The sequence below is a fragment of the Anopheles funestus genome, chromosome 2RL, assembly GCF_943734845.2.
Source record: "Anopheles funestus chromosome 2RL, idAnoFuneDA-416_04, whole genome shotgun sequence".
NCBI classification, from domain to species: Eukaryota; Metazoa; Arthropoda; class Insecta; order Diptera; family Culicidae; genus Anopheles; species Anopheles funestus.
Window position 1 is genome coordinate 10,042,739 of NC_064598.1, and position 17,615 is coordinate 10,060,353.

Sequence of the window (17,615 nt, forward strand, 5' to 3'; positions counted from 1 at the left end):
AGCGTTCAGAACATTCTTCGGTACGAATTTGACGTCGTCAATTTGTATGCTAATGATTGGAAAGTGAATTATAAAGAAATTTTCAACTCAAATCTACCAGCCCGGTGGTCGAACAGTGAAGAAGATGTTGGGCTTTTCTTAGAATTCTGAAGAATCTTCTGTTGCGGGGATTTTTTTTATATAACTTGGGGAGGTTTTTTTTGGGAATAATATTTGCGAAGCCTTCAGGTGACGATGTAAGAATGCAAATACTCATGCTTTTGTTGTATTTTTTTTTCTTTCAGAATCTCAAGAATCAAATTATGACGACAAACGTGTGGGTAGAACAGGTAAGTTTCATGTATATCACTGTTGTAAAGTTAGATGATAGTGATGTTGTTGTATTTATTAGGTTGTTCGTTCATTTTCTCCATCATATCCCATTCCCTCCTCAAGAGTGACTTAGAAATAGATAATTCTTCGATCAGTTTACAACTCGAATCTGCCGAACAATAACAACTGCAGTATACTTAATGGACAGCGATCCGCGAATAGTTCCTTACAGTTTGGTTTTTCTGCTCGTAACATTTCACTATACTCGTCGGAAAGGTTAGCCTTAAGCGGATAGCTAAAGGAGATCAACATAAGGAAATGAACAAATGTGGCTCCAAACATTAAAATGCTTCTTTTGGTGTATGCTTACGTGAAAATGACCCGCAATATATCAACAGTCATGGAACGTCCCTTGGGAGGTAAAAGGTTCCGTGCTTCACAAATAGACCTCAGCAAACATTCCTTCATGTGAAAGCCAAAGCTGCAAGGGACATTAAACCGGACAGATATAAATCGTACCACTTCGTACGTTAATCAACTGTTAACTTACTAATTGGGTACTGTTGTCTCCAGATGATGGAAAAGATTTCTTCTGTCTCGGTAGTGATGGAAATGTTCCCACCCAAGATGGTGGCTTATGTTGAGATGATTAGCTTCCGTCCAGAGAGATGATGCGTTATCATCGGATTTAAAATCGGATAGTGATCGTGCTCGTTTCGGTGCTAGATTGGTGTAGTAAAGACGATCATTGCCGGTCGATTCCCAGAGTTTGCTTTTCCACGACTGATAAGTGATCGGAGTGGTGCCGTATTGTGAACCTTTTTGCAAATATTTCATTCCATTCGACACACGAGACGTGGGGTTTTTGGAAGCGACATAGTCGACTCGATCTTTAACCCAATTTGAAGGAATCCACGCTTCCGGGTGTGCTTTGAGATATTCATTAAGTTCCTGCTCGGACAGTTCATGCTCATGGTGTCCAGAGGTTGTTGAAGGCATTGGCTTAATCGTTGTAGTTTTCTCATCTGGATACATTGCAATCTCACCCAGCCGCAACGATGTCGCATGGTACATGTAATCGGGCAGCGGATGATACAAGTCGAGTTCAGTTACCACATTGTATCCTCGCGGTGTATTAAACATAGTTGCTTTACCACCCGAAACGGTAACCTAATGAATGAACAAAAAAAAAGCTTTCACTCACCTTCATTTCTTGTACAAAAAAAGTAACTGAAACATTACGTACGATAAAGTTAGCACCGGGTGGGAAAAGCAAAAATCTTCTTTTTCGCGAAAGCACTTGGTCACGGTTGGCAGAGGATGTACCATTTTGTGTGGCTTCAAACTGACTGCAAAGGAACAAAATGCCTATCAAACCACACCAAACACACGCAGAATACATGTGGAACCGTTGGATACCGTTTGGCTGCACAAGGTGAAAGGCTTATTGAAACTGATTGAATGAATCGTATTTGTTCTCGCCTACGCCGGAGAAAAAGCTTTTTCTCTTTGGAAAGCAAGAAGAAACAACCCACTCCACAAATGCAATGTTTTGTTTGTCAAAAAAATTGACAATAGCGACGACCGTGCACCGTCACGAAGTGTTTCGAGTTTGTCGGAAAAGCTTTCTCCTTTTGTTTGCATGATAAATAGGCTAATTTGACCGGGCCAATATAGAACTTAGGGGTTGAAAATATAAAAAAAAACATCCGTTGAAGCTGATATTTTGAAAAAAAGAATTAAGCTAAAAGCATTCTCAATCATGTCGGTTCGTTGATCTTAGTTGGTTTTGTTTAAGAAATGTGATTGAACTATGTTTAAAAACTTTTTCTATATCTATCTTTTTTAACTTCTTTGCTGCCATTTCTCTATGTTGGTTTGTTGTTTATTAAACTACCTAATTGTGTAATGTAGTAAAAAACTTAAATTACGTACCAACAAGCATTTCGCTGCAATCGATAAAACAATACCTTCAGGCATCATTTATGCTTCCTCCGCGGCGTATGCCATTATCGTAAAGTTAACAAACAATTAAAATTAATGGGATTCGTGCAAATCCTACCGAACGTTAAATATTATTCACCAGCGTACCGCGTGTATTATCGTTTTATTGGGGCAGTGTTTGTCCCGAAGCGATTTTGGGGTACATGTTTGTGTAGTTTAAAAGCTCAAACACCATTTACTGTCAAATGTCGTTAGAATCGTGGGCCAACCCGTGGGCTCGTGTAAGTAAAAAATGTTCCACCATTTTAAGTGGTCCCGCTGTTCCCATTCTAGTGCCGCGAAATGGTGCGTGTTATGAATGTGGTCTAAAAAAATGGGAGGAAAAAGAAAACCGCGGCAACAATACTTCGTCCGAATAAAATACATTGGATGTGCATATTCCCAATCACCCGATGGCAAACCGGGGAAAGATCATCGGTGTGTCCGAATGACGTCAAAAGCTGGACCGATGGTGGAGATGCATGCCATTAAAATGCAATAAACAGGGTACGTTTTCTGACGCTACCAGCGCGAACCTTTGTCCAAACGATTGGTCCTGATGGCTGTAGCGAATGTGCAGTAAGCATGGAGTTCCACCATTGAGGCCAAATCCCGGCCGCCCCCTTGGAATCGCAACAGTAAACATTGTGCAAATTTACGACACTGTCGAACGAATCAGCTGCAGTGGGATACGAAACAGCTGCCACCACAAACATTCCGTGGGCTGTACCGGGTTTTCGTAACGCGAGGCCACACATCACCGTTACACGGTTCGTTGGTTTAACGGGTGGAATGTTTCCTTTCCGCAAAATTTTCGCTTGCTTCCCGTGGAGATTACGCCACGGTTAATGTTGTGCGAATGATGAACGAAAAATTGGTTGACTTCCTGCACTTAGCGTAACGTAATGTCTCTATCGATCGATACTGGCTGCAGTGTTCTTGTTATTGTGGTCGATTGACGAATGCGTCGATGTGGTTTTACTACCACCGACCGACAGAGGAGATCGATCGTTTCTGACCTGTTCAAGGGTTTTGGTCTTGGGCAAGAAGAAAACCACAACGACTTCAATCAGCTGACCAGCTGTCTTGAATGGATTGCTTCGGTTTCCGTGTGTGGCTACAGTCCTTGGCTTGACATTTACTGTACCTACGTTCCGTGTACCATCGTAACCTCCACGGCTACCATTTCGTACTCGTACAGCAAAAAGATCTTTAAGTGCAGCTCTCATGCGAAGGACTGGTACCGGGGAGCGATTTGCAAAGCGGGATAAGCGATTCATAATTGAGCTGTCAGCAGCAGAAGCTCCGGCGGCCACATGAAAGCGACCTGCTCCGACTGACAACCAGTGGCCGGTGCGTTACTGCCGCACTGCCACCGATCTCTCGGAGTCCCTTTGTGTGTGAGGGCATCCAGCACAACTCTACCCCGAAGAAACCCATCAGATGGCACCCGTGGCGATCTAGCAGATTAGATTCACGCAACGAAGATTGGGGAGGCCTTTCTCTTGGAAATTGGGCCCGTACTGACATGCAGCGGTTTGTGGGATGATATTAAATTTTGATAATGAGCATTGTTGGTGTTTGGTTTTGTTGAAACCATGCTGCCTATTGTTTGGGGGGAAACAATTTGTGCCAGAAATTAATTATGTACTGCCGGGACGATTAGTTTTGTAACAGGCAATCCTGGGCAAACAGAAATATCTTCAGGGGTCTGATTCTTGAATGTACTGTAATGAGTGAAACAAGAATAGGTAATTATTGGAAGCAGAAAAAGAAATGTGTTGGAAGTTGCAGGAACTTCTGATATGATTCACGTTATTAGGTTAGGTACCTATATGACATAAGACAGCAAGCGAAAAAGTGTATCTTAAGAAGAATATCTCTGTTTAAAAGTAGATACTTGAGTTCCTATATCCTTTCTATATCCTCAACGTCTTCGTACCCATTTCCCGCCATCTCCACAATTCTCTTCAGTTAAACTTGTTTTATCCATTAAGCATCATGATAGCTGCAAAAGATTAATGGAATACATTTGTGCTTATGCACTGTACAACTCTCCGTGCAGGTGTACAACGCCGGTGTGCCTGATTATTCGATGCTTGCTTAATCCGCCCACACACTGACCACTTTCTCTTTGTCCCACCCGTCCGCAGGAATGGAACGATTACAAGCTCAAATGGAACCCAGATGATTACGGTGGAGTGGACACCCTGCACGTCCCATCCGAACACATTTGGCTGCCAGATATAGTGTTGTATAATAAGTAAGTGTCGATTTGTTGCATCTCGGGGACATTACGTAGAGAGTCAGTGCGGGTCGCCCGGGTGATGATTTATGAGGTACGGTTCGGTCACCACAGGTCAGTGACAGGTAAGTTCCGGCAAAGTTGTGCAACCGGTGTAAAATCGGCTCCACACGAACCACCCGACAAGAGCTTCGTGGTTGACTCTTTCGTGAGTGCCACTCGAACGGGTCTGCCTCTGACACTGACAAACCGACCCGGCACACGTACATGGGATGGGTTACTACTCTTCACCAGAATGTTTCCGCTTCACGCCCGAAACCGTCACGATTTTCTCACGCGATTTTCTTCCCTTCTTCCGTTCTCTTCCTGTCTTGCTGCTTCGACACTACCTCAGTGCGGACGGTAACTATGAGGTGACAATAATGACAAAAGCAATTTTACATCATACGGGTAAAGTAGTATGGAAACCACCTGCCATTTATAAATCATTTTGTGAAATCGATGTTGAATATTTTCCATTTGATGAGCAAACATGTTTTATGAAATTCGGATCCTGGACGTACGACGGTTACATGGTAAGTCGGCCCGAAGATGTGAAGATGCGTTACCCAAGGTGAAACAGTTATCGCCATTTATGGTCTTCTTGTTATCATTCTTCTTCCTCCACACGCGCTCAGGTCGATCTTCGGCACCTCCAGCAGACACCGGACTCAGACAACATCGACATCGGCATCGATCTGCAAGATTACTATATATCAGTTGAATGGGACATTATGAAGGTGCCTGCCGTTAGGAATGAAAAATTTTATAGTTGTTGTGAAGAACCATATCCGGATATTATATTTAACATAACGTTAAGGCGAAAGACACTTTTCTACACCGTAAACTTAATCATACCTTGCGTTGGGATATCGTTCCTTTCCGTGCTAGTGTTTTATTTGCCGAGTGACTCCGGCGAAAAGATATCATTATGTATAAGTATACTGCTGTCGCTGACCGTGTTTTTTCTGCTGCTTGCCGAAATCATTCCTCCGACGTCGCTCACGGTACCGCTGCTTGGCAAGTATCTGCTGTTCACCATGATGCTCGTCACACTGTCGGTCGTCGTTACGATTGCCGTACTGAACGTCAACTTTCGGTAAGTTTCAACATTATTAATTCTTCTTTTAATACCTAACAGATTATTATGTTTTGCTTTTGTTTAGATCGCCCGTCACGCATCGAATGGCTCCGTGGGTGCATCGCGTTTTTATAGAACTACTGCCTAAGGTACTGTGCATAGAGCGGCCAAAGAAGGAGGATGAGCCATCCGACAACGACGATCAGACGCCCACGGACGTACTGACGGACGTGTTCCAGGTGCCGCCCGATGTGGAGAAGTACGTCGGCTTCTGCGGGAAGGAGTATGGCACGGACTTTGATATACCCGGTAAGCACTCCCACGATCGCGATTAAGAGTGATCTTTATTAAGTAAATGCCTCTTAGGCTCTACAATCAAAAACTTATACTCATTTTTCGCTTACAAACTTCAATAAACTGGACGATATTCATACCTTCGTTTTGGTTCTCCATTCGCATGTCTCTCTCTACAGCACTGCCTCCGTCACGGTTTGATGTGGCCGCCTCCGGTGGCGTTGGACCGTGCTTTGGCGAACCTCCACTACCTGCACTGCCACTGCCGGGCGGGGATGACGATCTCTTCAGTCCGACCGGCAACGGGGATATGAGCCCGACGTGTTGCGGCGATCTCAGCCCTACCTTCGAGAAGCCGCTGTTACGCGAGATGGAGAAAACCATCGAAGCGTCACGGTTTGTTGCACAGCATGTTAGGAATAAGGACAAGTTCGAAAGTGTAAGTATCTTGATCAGATGCGCGTAAAGTCCATCCATTATGCATGCGCAATAAGTCACTGCTAATGTACTTTTCATCTTGCCATTTCCGATATGTAACCGGCAGATAGAGGAAGACTGGAAATATGTGGCGCTAGTGCTGGATCGACTATTTCTGTGGATATTTACGATAGCGTGCGTTATGGGCACCTGTCTGATTATCCTGCAAGCGCCGAGCCTGTACGACAACACGCAACCGATCGATGCCATGTACTCGAAGATTGCCAAGAAGAAGATGGAGCTGCTTAAAATGGGAAGCGAGAATGTATAGCATCCGCCCGGGTTCGCATCCGCCGTTTGGAAGTACATTCTAAACTGGATGCGAACCCTGGTCAACGAGGATGACCACTAAACGCCAATCAAGTCGCGTAACTCCATTTCATCAGCAACATCAGGTCGCTATACGGTAAACAACGAACTGGTACAACACACCCTCTGGATACAGCATCTTCCTTTCCGTTTCTCCACCAAACCCCTCCGTCACACTCCACAACGGTTGTGTTCACGTAAGTCATTCACTGTTCTGTTTCCGGGTTGCCACAGCACAGCACAGGGGTTAGGTCCGGTAAGACCTAACGATTGCGCCTCTGTCAACATTAGCCCGTAAGCTCGTCACGCTAATCAGCAAGTAATACAACATACGTTCAAAAGGCTCTCGAGCGCCTCGCATTGCTCTTTACTCGATACAAGGCAAAAGCGCACTACGTTCCTATCATCTTGATTAGCTCCCAGTTGTCTTATTTTTTCCCCCCCAATCTCCCTTCTGTACCCTTCTCTGCCACCTCAAAACTAACAGCATGTGTGCAAACATGCAAGTGTCAATAACAATCAAATTAAGGTTAATGTAAACGAGCGCCAACGGGCGAAATAGGGCAGCAGCCCACACGTCACAAGTCTAGACGAAATTCTTGACTTTGGGGGAGGTTTATCGCACTAGCAACACCGGGTTTTGCTATTCGATTAGGGCACCGCAGCCACAATGGCCATTACGTTCACGTTGTGATCGGGTGCGAACTCGGTAACCGAATTCGCGGCTCGACAAATGGCCACGAGATAGCGAGAGTAAAGCAAACCATACTAATGGATGCACACTTCAAAGAAATCAAGATAAAATGGCTGCGTAGCAGCTGTGTAAGCAAACGCTTCACCGTGTAGTGTCCGCGTAGCACGCAAAGATTAATTAACAAGCAAACAAACAAAAAAAAACAAAGAAGTGAAGCCACGTTAATGGGTGGTCGCATTACATCGGCCATCTATACTAGGGCAGCATCGTATTCTGTCAAACAGTGCTAGTAGCATAGTGGCAATATGCGCAGCCATTTTGTTTAAAAAAGTTTAAAACTGAAAAGAACAACTAAGACAAATAGCACACGAGCAATTTGTTGTTATGGTTAAGTTTGTTTGATAGCACTTCTCAATTTTCCCACCGTTATACTCGTTGGTTTCCGTGCGATATAGAAATATATTAAGCAAAGTGCGTTAACGTTCCGGCGTAAGCTTTTGGTTGTTTTTTTGGCAGCGGTAAGTTAGGTTTACAACCCACGCTCCACGGCACGCAACAGCACCGGTGCATACAACTGTGCGGGGTTGCATTGTAAAGGTTTAACAACAGCACTAACACACACAGCACAATCGGTACCCAAAGTAATAAAAAAAAACAGTAGCGAATCGAACGTTATCCAGCAGATATGTCAGCTGTTAAGGGTTTTTGATACTGTTTGTTTTTCTTCTTCTTAGCTAATTGAATACACGTGTTTTGTGCACCGGATGTCACCGAGTTATGTAGGGTTCAGTTCGATCGTAATGTATCGAAAAAGCCGTTTTGGAATTGTTTGTTATGAGTTCGATGTCGAAAGTGGTCAACCAGTGGGCTAGCTTCGTTAGCAGTTAGCGCATCTTATCCGCAAACCCAGCTCGAAGGGAAGGCGTTTTATGTTACGAATGTAGTGATTTTAACTCGACTGTTTCAAATGTGTTAAAGGAACAAACAAACGCAAAATGCACCCATTTGCCATCGTAACCATGGCGCGAATGGATGCAGACAGATGGCCGCCGTGGTAGAAATAATATGTTAAAAAAAAATAATGAAAACAATCAGCATGAATTGGTCTGATAATGAAGTGTCTTAACTACAGGAAATTCTACCAAAATTCCCGATTATATAAAAAACCGAGCAGAAGACGATCCTATCGACAATGCGCTAAAGCATTGCGTTTTTTGGTAGCCAAAGCCTGCCCCATTAAAAAAACGACATCATGGCATTTTGGGTGGGAAAAAAAATCGGTTCAACCAAATCAAACCAAACTGCATGCGTAGTGTTCAGCTACGGTAAAGGTGGTTGTATAAAGAAAATGGTATGCGTAATCGGTATCTGCGCATCTCGGTAAAAGGGTAGCTTTTTTATAAAAGGAAGAACCCATTTTCCACATCACATTAAAACTAGCTCAAAATGCACAACGGACAGGAAGCAGCGCATAATACGTAGCATAATACGACGGTGCGCAGCAGCATTTCTAACTAATTGAGTGAAATAATCAAAAAAACAAAACTACGCATACATTGAAACCGCGTCGTAATCGATAGATCCGTTTTAGACGAAGTAAACACGCGCGTCCTGTGGCAATGGAGGCGCCATTCGAGTGTGGACGCGCACACTTACATAGAAGAGCAAAGAGGAGAAGAAGAAGAATTAAAAAACAAGCATACAACAGCAAAAAAAAGTTACATTACATCCTACTGTACTGTTAGATAAACATTTTTTTACTAAGCCAAACACCTAGCTAAGTCGATTAATGTACTTATAAATAAAGTATCGCTATAGACGAGTGTATGTATTTTATATATTCATCCATTTGAGGGAATTGAGCGATAAGTGAGACGGGAAGTTGTACTTTTGTTACTAGTGCTGCACATTGAAGAGATAAAGAAAAAAAACAAACAAACAAAATATTCCGCACAAAAAGCGCGTGCAAACCATGTATACATACGGTCGGTTGGGTAGTTGGGTTGGGCAATTGTCGGGGAGGGAATAGTGGGTTATTATAACAAACACATAACACTGCAAAGCGTGTGAGAGGGTTAAAGCGGAGTTACTTTTTTTCATACAACAAACAATGCTATGTAATGTATCTGTAGTTAGAATTTGTATCAGCCGCGCACACAGACGAACCCCCGGGTTGGGAAAAGACGATGGTAGAAAGGGATAAAGGGATGGTGGAGAACGGTTGGGGGGTGGGTCTGTGCGCGGGAAAAAGGACTCATCAAAAGGTTGGTGAAATGTAACAAATACACACACACACATACACACTCACACACACGCACAATGTGGATCAAATCTGGATGAACCAGCCAACCATTATTGGTTGGGTATACAGTGCATCACGATCCTGTGCGAATACGACATACAACAAAACTTAACAAACAAACACAACACAAAACAAACAAACCTAGCATTAGTAAGCAGTAGTAGGTAAGGTAAGCAGTTTTGCAAGCTGCTTTAAAGTGCGACCGAGCGCCAGATAGATGTGGTTTGGATGGCGTACATTCTGCTGCGTACATTCCGACTAGCCAACAGCACTGGATCGATCACCTCACCCACATACACATCGAAGCGATCTTGTTCGGGACAGGCCACTAACAGGGCACTAAAACGGGGGAAAGCACGGATTAAACATCCTGTGGACGGAATTCGTGAAATCTTTTAAAAACAAAACAAAAAAAGGGCAAAACCCCACTGGCGGTGGCTTTGTGTTGCATTAGAGCTCAACGAAAACAAAAAAACGTAAACAGTAAACACTTTTCATAGTTAACAAAACAGATAAGCAAACTTAGTCCATAGCAAAAACTACAAAATGCAGTCGTCTGCTTCAACTCATTGTGAAACATAAACTAAACATATTGGTTACATGTAAAACCGGTACAACTATAACGTTTTGAACAGTCAGGAAGAAGAACAAGAAGATGAAGAAGAAGAAGGAAAAAAGAAGAAAACTTTAACAAAACAGTATGATAAATGTAAACATAACTGTAGGTAAGTTGAATTGCTTTCAAATTGAAAATCATTTACGTTTGTTGTGTTTGGTTTGTTGTGATAGGTTTTACACGTACCCGTAGTATTACTTTGATCGAAAATGAATATGTTAAGCTTTACATATTTTTTAAAAAAGTTTCTAAAAATTATTTTAACATTTTTAAGTTCCAATGAAAAATTAACAAGCCGCAAGAAGACATGTTTTTTAACACCATCTAGCATCAATCACTCGCTGTACATAGTGTGTTATAATGCAATTTTGAGAGGAAAAAAATACTAACAAAACTACAATAAATTGCACTAACGGAACAAACCCAATGACCGGTGTTTTATATTACAACCAAACTAATGTACATGATTTTGATATGAAAGCAAATTTACACTATTCCGTTGCCCAAGAAACACTAATTAGCAAAATCACACACACACATACACACACTCACACCAACATCATGCGCACAAACATACGAACAAGAGGAGGAAGAAAAGAAAATGAAACCGAAATATTTTCTTCATCTTATAACTAAAGCAAAACAAACCTGCCCCACAAAAAGGAAGGCCAAACTACTACCATGAGTGAAAGCGCTGAATGAAAGATGTGAACTAAGCAAACGCGTTAATGCGAACTTTTCAAAATAAATGCCAGACTGTTGTAGTTGCCGTGCTATTTAACAAGTAATCACTATTAAAGAGAAGAAGAAGAGGAATAACAAATAAAAAAGAACAAAACAAACTCACTAATCCTAACTAACTAATGCGATGAAACGTAAATAAAAAGACAACAACAAAATTAAACGACAGAAAACAGCAAAAACTTAGAAGATACTTTAACATCAATCAAACTCATGTAACTAAACACGAATTGACATAACACACAGAAAAACATTTCTGTTGGTGGAAGAACAAAACAAAACAACACACACACAACTACTTACACACAGAAACATTAAAATGTGCTCAAAGTTAACATGTATAATAAAAACAAAGTAAAGCATTTAAAATAATGATAAACCAAAAACAAAACAAACAAAAAAATTACAAGAGAAAACAGCTAGGAATTATGAGTATGTGCATAAGGTAGTAAAAAGAGATGAAAAAACAGTGGCCATTCCTAAGGCCAATAGATAGAATTTAGCAAAACAAACATGCAAACTAAAGATGTTACAGAAATCGTCTAATTTTCTAACAAAAAAAACACAGATACCATATACGAAATGGGCGGAATGATACACCGTCCCGAACCTTCGGCAATGTTATAAGAGCTATTAAGTAAATATTGGTTAAAAACACCAGTTTTGTTCACTATTGTTGCCGAGTTTTATATCGAACGAGCAAGTTAAGCCGATTTATTGTTAGTGTTTTAATCGTTAGCTATAAAGGTTTAGTGAAAGTTTTTCTATTTGAAAATGTTTAGTTTTTCTCTTGTTGTTTTAAGTTCCATTTGTTTACTGTTGAAACTATAGAGCTATGTTTACTATGTTTACTGTTGAAACTATTGTGTGAGATAGAGATAAAGACACAGGGGTTTTCTTGAGTTCAATTGGTAAAGTCTAAGCCATTTCTAGATTCTATTAAAGTTGAACTATAACGTGACGAGGAAGTTCTTGAATTCGTGGCATTTGCTGGAACTTATGAAAATTGAAATCGATTTTATTTCAAAAGATCCAGAAACTGAGCAGGATTCCAGGTATACTTGATCGACATATTCGAGTACAACTTGAACAGAATCCAGAATTGGCTGCAGCTTTGCCACTTAAGCTCGAAAACCTTTTACAAGGTTGCTTTAAAACTATTTTTTTTATCATAAAAAGTGGTAGATAATTTATAACATTTTGTGCCAAAGAAGATATCTATTGGAATATGATCTATTTCCTTTCCATTCTAAGAAGGTAGATTTAATTAGATAAATAATTTGCCTCTTGTAACACATTGCAAAAGCACATGTCATTTCTACTGTAAATTGTTGCTAACTAAATCGTGAACCCACAGCACTTCGTTCCACGTGAGAAAAGGCCTCGAATAATAGAAAAAATGTTTGTTTACATCAGTGAAAAACAATTGATCACAAATCATAATGATGGTTTGTTAATAAACCTAATGCCAAATGTAATTTAAAAAAACATCTTTAATCATTCATTCCTAAACAGTGCGCACATCCTAAATGTCCCTTGGTAACAAAGACAACCAAAAACCAAAAAAAAAACAAAAAGCCATGTAACAAATGTAATTCTGCAGTAACAGAAAAAAAAACGAAACGAAACCAGACAATTGAATATCCGTGTGAAACCGTTTGTGTAAGGAAGCAGAAAAGAAAACCCACAATGATAATCTCTAATCGTGATCCAGTGTATTGCATAAGCGAACCGTAAACTTTTGAACATTATGGCATGACCCTGATTTCAAATCGAGTGTCTTCCAGTCACATGTCGTGCATTTTTGGCTATTATCCGTGTAAGGGAAATTGTGAGTGAAAATTCGTGAGTTTGAGTAAGGTGAAACAAAAACAGAAAGCAACGATCGCGAGGTGTAGAAAAGCGCAGCCGGGCCGCATGCGATGCAATTTGTGCGAAGTTGCATACGAACGAAGGCATCGGTCGAGAAATGTAGCGGACAGAGAAATCAGATAGGCAAGTTGGGCAAAAATAAAAAAGGCTCTAGGCAGATGAGAAATCCCAAGCTAGGCGAGGAAACTTCTCATAACACAGCAGCGACAGTTGGTCGAAACGAGTCGAGAAACGGGAAAAAGGCCCCTTCATAAACATTAAAACCTTCAAGTCCTCTTCACACAAGTGCATGCAAAATGGTGGTCACCAAAGACTGCTTCTACAGAATAATGGAATAGTTTTCAGTATATTATTTTTTGCGACCAGTCAACGGAATGTATATTACCAAGAGTGACACAGGAACAAAGTTGCTTTTACACCGGGTAACCGTTCAGAAGCAAGTACGTTGGTGCTTTTACGAGATAAGCTTCGAAATCGAACTTAAAAGCCATCTGTTTCTAGCGAGTTGATTAGATTTGACTTCAATTAATCCTTCGCTTAAGGATGCTGCAGTCGTACCGTTCGGGGACAAGAAATGATTGCAGGACTTTTTTTGTAGCTTCCTATCAGTACAAACACTCGCCCATGGTCGTAAAGATTGCTTCTTATGTTATCGTACTGGAACAATGCGGAATATTTAAAAGAAACGAAGAAATTCGATCAGCACAAAACCTTCTTCCAAAAATGAGATTTTTCCCTCACCAATGACGCGGTTCGGGTTGAAGCAGGTCAACGAAGGAAAGGGAAAGGAAATTGGAAAACGAAGCGAATCGTCGTCGATTTTAATTTCCGACACCCGCCCAACGAGCCGCAGGGTAAATAGCTTGTCCGGAAACCGGAAAGATACTTCCGGGATAAATACCTGGGTTTGGGTTTTTTTCTTCTCTCTTGGCTCTTCTCCACGCTATGCTTTTGCCCATTTGTCCATGCAGAATCAGCATAATCTGATTCAACTGCGTGTGTGTGTATGGTCAGCGTTTCTATCGACAGTTTTCAGTGGCGTGGGAAGGGACGTTTTGCAGCCATGATAGGTGAAAAAGGCAGGCTGATTCTGGTGAAGCTTACAGGATGTAGCCGATTATACTTTCGGTACACGAATAATCATCCAGTTACACTGCATATGGGAAGTTTTTGTGAGACGAATATTCGTCTACTTTAACAGCTTTTCTACTTCATAGAAATAATTCCTTTTCTTGACGCTTTTGGAAAGCTTTATCTTTATTTATTAAACCCAAAAGTTATGACAAATCATTCAGTTCAATCTTTCGTACAAAAGTACAGGACAACAATTGCATCCACAGGAAAAGGGAAACTTCAAACATGCATTGGTTTCAAGAAAAAATCTCCTCTACTACCACACAATAGAGCATATTGACTGTGCCTTGGTACGCCCTTTTCTGTATTTTTTTTATCGTCGATTTGAAAGAACGGAATTTGAACGGACAAAATACTCCCTCGATATAGAAGAAGCAAAGTAAACCCGGAAGTATTTTCCACCGAATTTATTGCTTTTCCTTCTTGCGAGTGAAACGTGACAAGCCAACGTAACAGGCTGTGTGGCCGTTACTTTGCCTTTGCGGGCTATTGAGCCAAGCCGATCGCTCAAATCATCAAGAATTCCGTAACTCACCCACCAACCATACGCCAAAAAATGGAGGGCATGTGCCAAATATCTACAATGCACTATCGACGTCTAGTTGGAAGTTTTCACCCGCTGTCAGGCACAATTTGATGTGGCGATGCCGTACAACATCCATTTCCGGTGGCAGAGCTACATGTTCGACAATGATGTTTACTGACAGAATTGAACGTTTTTGTTCGTTGGTTCGCGTGGCGTGATGCTGCCAAAACAGATTCTTCGGCACATGTTGATGGGTGTGGGCTGTGAAAGCTTCACATGAGGTGTTTCATCACACGAAAGTGAACCAAATTCAATCACACATAGTAAAAATCGTACAATTTCGTACATTCGGATGGCTCAATAGATTCCGCTGAGGATACTTCACGAAAATGGAAGCGTACGCGAAATAAAATGGACGTCCACTTGAAGCATACAGACGCCATACGTTCATTTTCATGCCACCCACTTACGACGAGTATGGACGAACGCCATTAAAAGCCTGAAGGGAAATAGTAAACTACTGAAACGAACTAATGTTATCACAAAACCGAAGCGCTGTGATTGTCTTTCGCTATTCGCATTGCTTAATGAAACGCAAAATAAAAATGGCCCAACCGTACATCAAGACATACAGTATAGATTAAAGCAGTACGATAAGCAATACGATTTTTATCTTTACTGCACGTTTTCTTGCTTATAGGTCGGGCCTTTCATCTTTTGTCCCTATTCGCTTGGACCGTTTGAAAAAGAGTCCGATTGGTACGATCGTATTTATTTGCTTACTGCTACTACTACTACTACTACTACTACTACTGATCACTTCCATCTTTGCAATCCAATTTGTTTCTCCAATATATAGCACACCACGCTTAACCGTTGTACCACCGGACGTTGGGTTTTCCGACACTCGTTTCCGCATTCATTGCTCTCCAGTCCTTTGACCCATTGAAACCCCATTGAACGGTTGATGGGGTGGCCCTTGGCCGGGGGGAGGTTGGTGCGGTCATCAAGGGGATGCAATTTTATGCTCAAACAATCCAAAAACCTCCCCCACATCCCCCCACCTCCCCGTGTACCTCGGGCAAGACCGGCCACGTCAGAAACGTTTTCCGAACGATTTCGTTCATATTCTCGGACCCGGAAAATGGGCACTTCGTCAATTGAATGGAATATTCATCCGTATAGAAGCCGGACAAACCGGTACGTCAACGGGGGCGAGCCGGGTTCGGTGTACCGTGTCAAAATTGAGGTTAATTAACCGGGACGGAAGGTTTTCCTTTTCTCAACTGTACTGTGGGGATAGAGGGTTGTTTTTCTAAAGCGGAGATTTTTGTTAGATGAAATCACGAAAATGAGCAGCACACTTCAGCGAGCGAGAATGCGGGTTTGAACGAAACGAAGGTTGAACTGTAAAGGTGAATTATTGTGCATCGAACGGGAATTAGATAATGAAATATGATTTTACTAAAAATGTTCGTGGAAAAATGTTTTTCATGGTAAATTACTGTTCTAGGCTTAGTGTTAAACGCTTTGAATTTCTTAATTTCTTTTATCTTGATTACCCATATTTTTTATTATTTCTATTTTGTTCGTAGTGTTATCTTTTTTAATAATCTTACTTTTTACTTTATTTGTAATCAATATTTAATTACTTCTTATTGTTATTATTATGCTTTTATGCTATAGTTATCTATTTGAGTGGAAAAGCCTCGAAGCGTTTTTTTTATTTATTTAGTTATTCTATTTTTTGGTTGCATCAAATTTTACCATTTTTTCCAGATTTTTATAAAATTTTATAAAAGTTCCTTAATTTTTTCCTACTGACAGGCAATAAACTTAAGAATTTTTTTTTAACTACATAACATTTTCTACAAATACTTAGCATTCTTGATTACTCAATCTACCAGTCTTGAGCTTTGTGTACCATTGAATACCATTCTATTTGCATGCACTTGTGACTACCGGAGAGGTAACCGAACCATTCAACTGAAGGCAGGAATGCCCGAACGCCCAAAAGCCATATCCATTTAGCTATTGAAATCATTCCATCAACTACTTACTCCGTGTAACACTGTTCGCAACCTTACAATGCCAAAGCAACTCTCCACCGCACAGCATCCACCTTCTGCCAAAAAAAAAAAAATGTTTTAAAATCGCGCAAAATGCCGCGGTGTTTTGAGTTGCGCTAAGCGTAAGCATAATGCATACATTAACGAAACAAAAGCAAATAATAAATCTGAAATTCGAAGGTTGTTTCAACTAGTACCGTTTAAAAGCAAAACAAAAAAAATGCAGCTTACAAAAGGCATGCCAACAAGAGGAGTACGAGCTAAGTCTATAGACAAATGTTAATGTCCATATACCGTTGTGCACCGTATTCAGAAAATGTGTGTAAATTTTTCACCATAAGACAGGATTCGTTAGAAAAGAAGATGACGAAGAGGAATGAAAGGGAGAGAGAGAGATCGAATGAATATAAAACACACACTTGTACATATTTACTATCTCTAGCCGGTGTTTTTTTGGTGTGAGCGAAGCTTGGAACGCAATCCTTTGCTCCAAATCCTTCCAAAGGAAACGTCTTTACGGGAAGCGAAGCAAACCAAAAAGAAAAAAAAAACAAATCGTTTACTGCATCAACAATCAACTCATGACAAATAATCATTAGAATGCGAATCTTGTGTTTCACCACCAGAAGTAAAAAAAAGCACACTCACAGGTGGCTAAAGTTTCTTTCGTTGTGATCGCACCCCCTTTTAGGCTTACAGGGGGTTGACTTAACGGGGGGTTTGGTTACGTTCCACTCATTTACGTCGCCAACGCACGCAACAAAGCACACTTCTTGGCCTGCCTGTTGATTAGACAATCGCTTAGAAAGTAAACCTGCACCTGGGTTCGCGTCACGATGCGGTCACTACGGGGAAAAAAGGAAGTACAAGCCGAAAACAAACATCCAAATCCACACACACACAGACACACACATTCACCCC

General features: G+C 41.2%; 1 protein-coding gene across 3 annotated transcripts in view; it reads left to right on the forward strand.

The window, feature by feature from the left end:
• The window catches only part of LOC125764701 (acetylcholine receptor subunit alpha-like 1), a 53,779-nt gene extending 44,996 nt beyond the window's left edge, over window positions 1–8,783 (forward strand). For all 3 annotated transcript variants that reach the window (XM_049429215.1, XM_049429216.1, XM_049429217.1), the window contains exons 4-10: window positions 285–329; window positions 4,449–4,558; window positions 4,935–5,115; window positions 5,218–5,678; window positions 5,746–5,969; window positions 6,134–6,393; window positions 6,499–8,783. In XM_049429215.1, coding sequence (XP_049285172.1) covers window positions 285–329; window positions 4,449–4,558; window positions 4,935–5,115; window positions 5,218–5,678; window positions 5,746–5,969; window positions 6,134–6,393; window positions 6,499–6,702 — 1,485 coding nt within the window. In that variant the 3' untranslated portion in view covers window positions 6,703–8,783. The remainder of the gene's footprint in view (window positions 1–284; window positions 330–4,448; window positions 4,559–4,934; window positions 5,116–5,217; window positions 5,679–5,745; window positions 5,970–6,133; window positions 6,394–6,498) is intronic.
• Window positions 8,784–17,615: the final 8,832 nt, after the last annotated feature.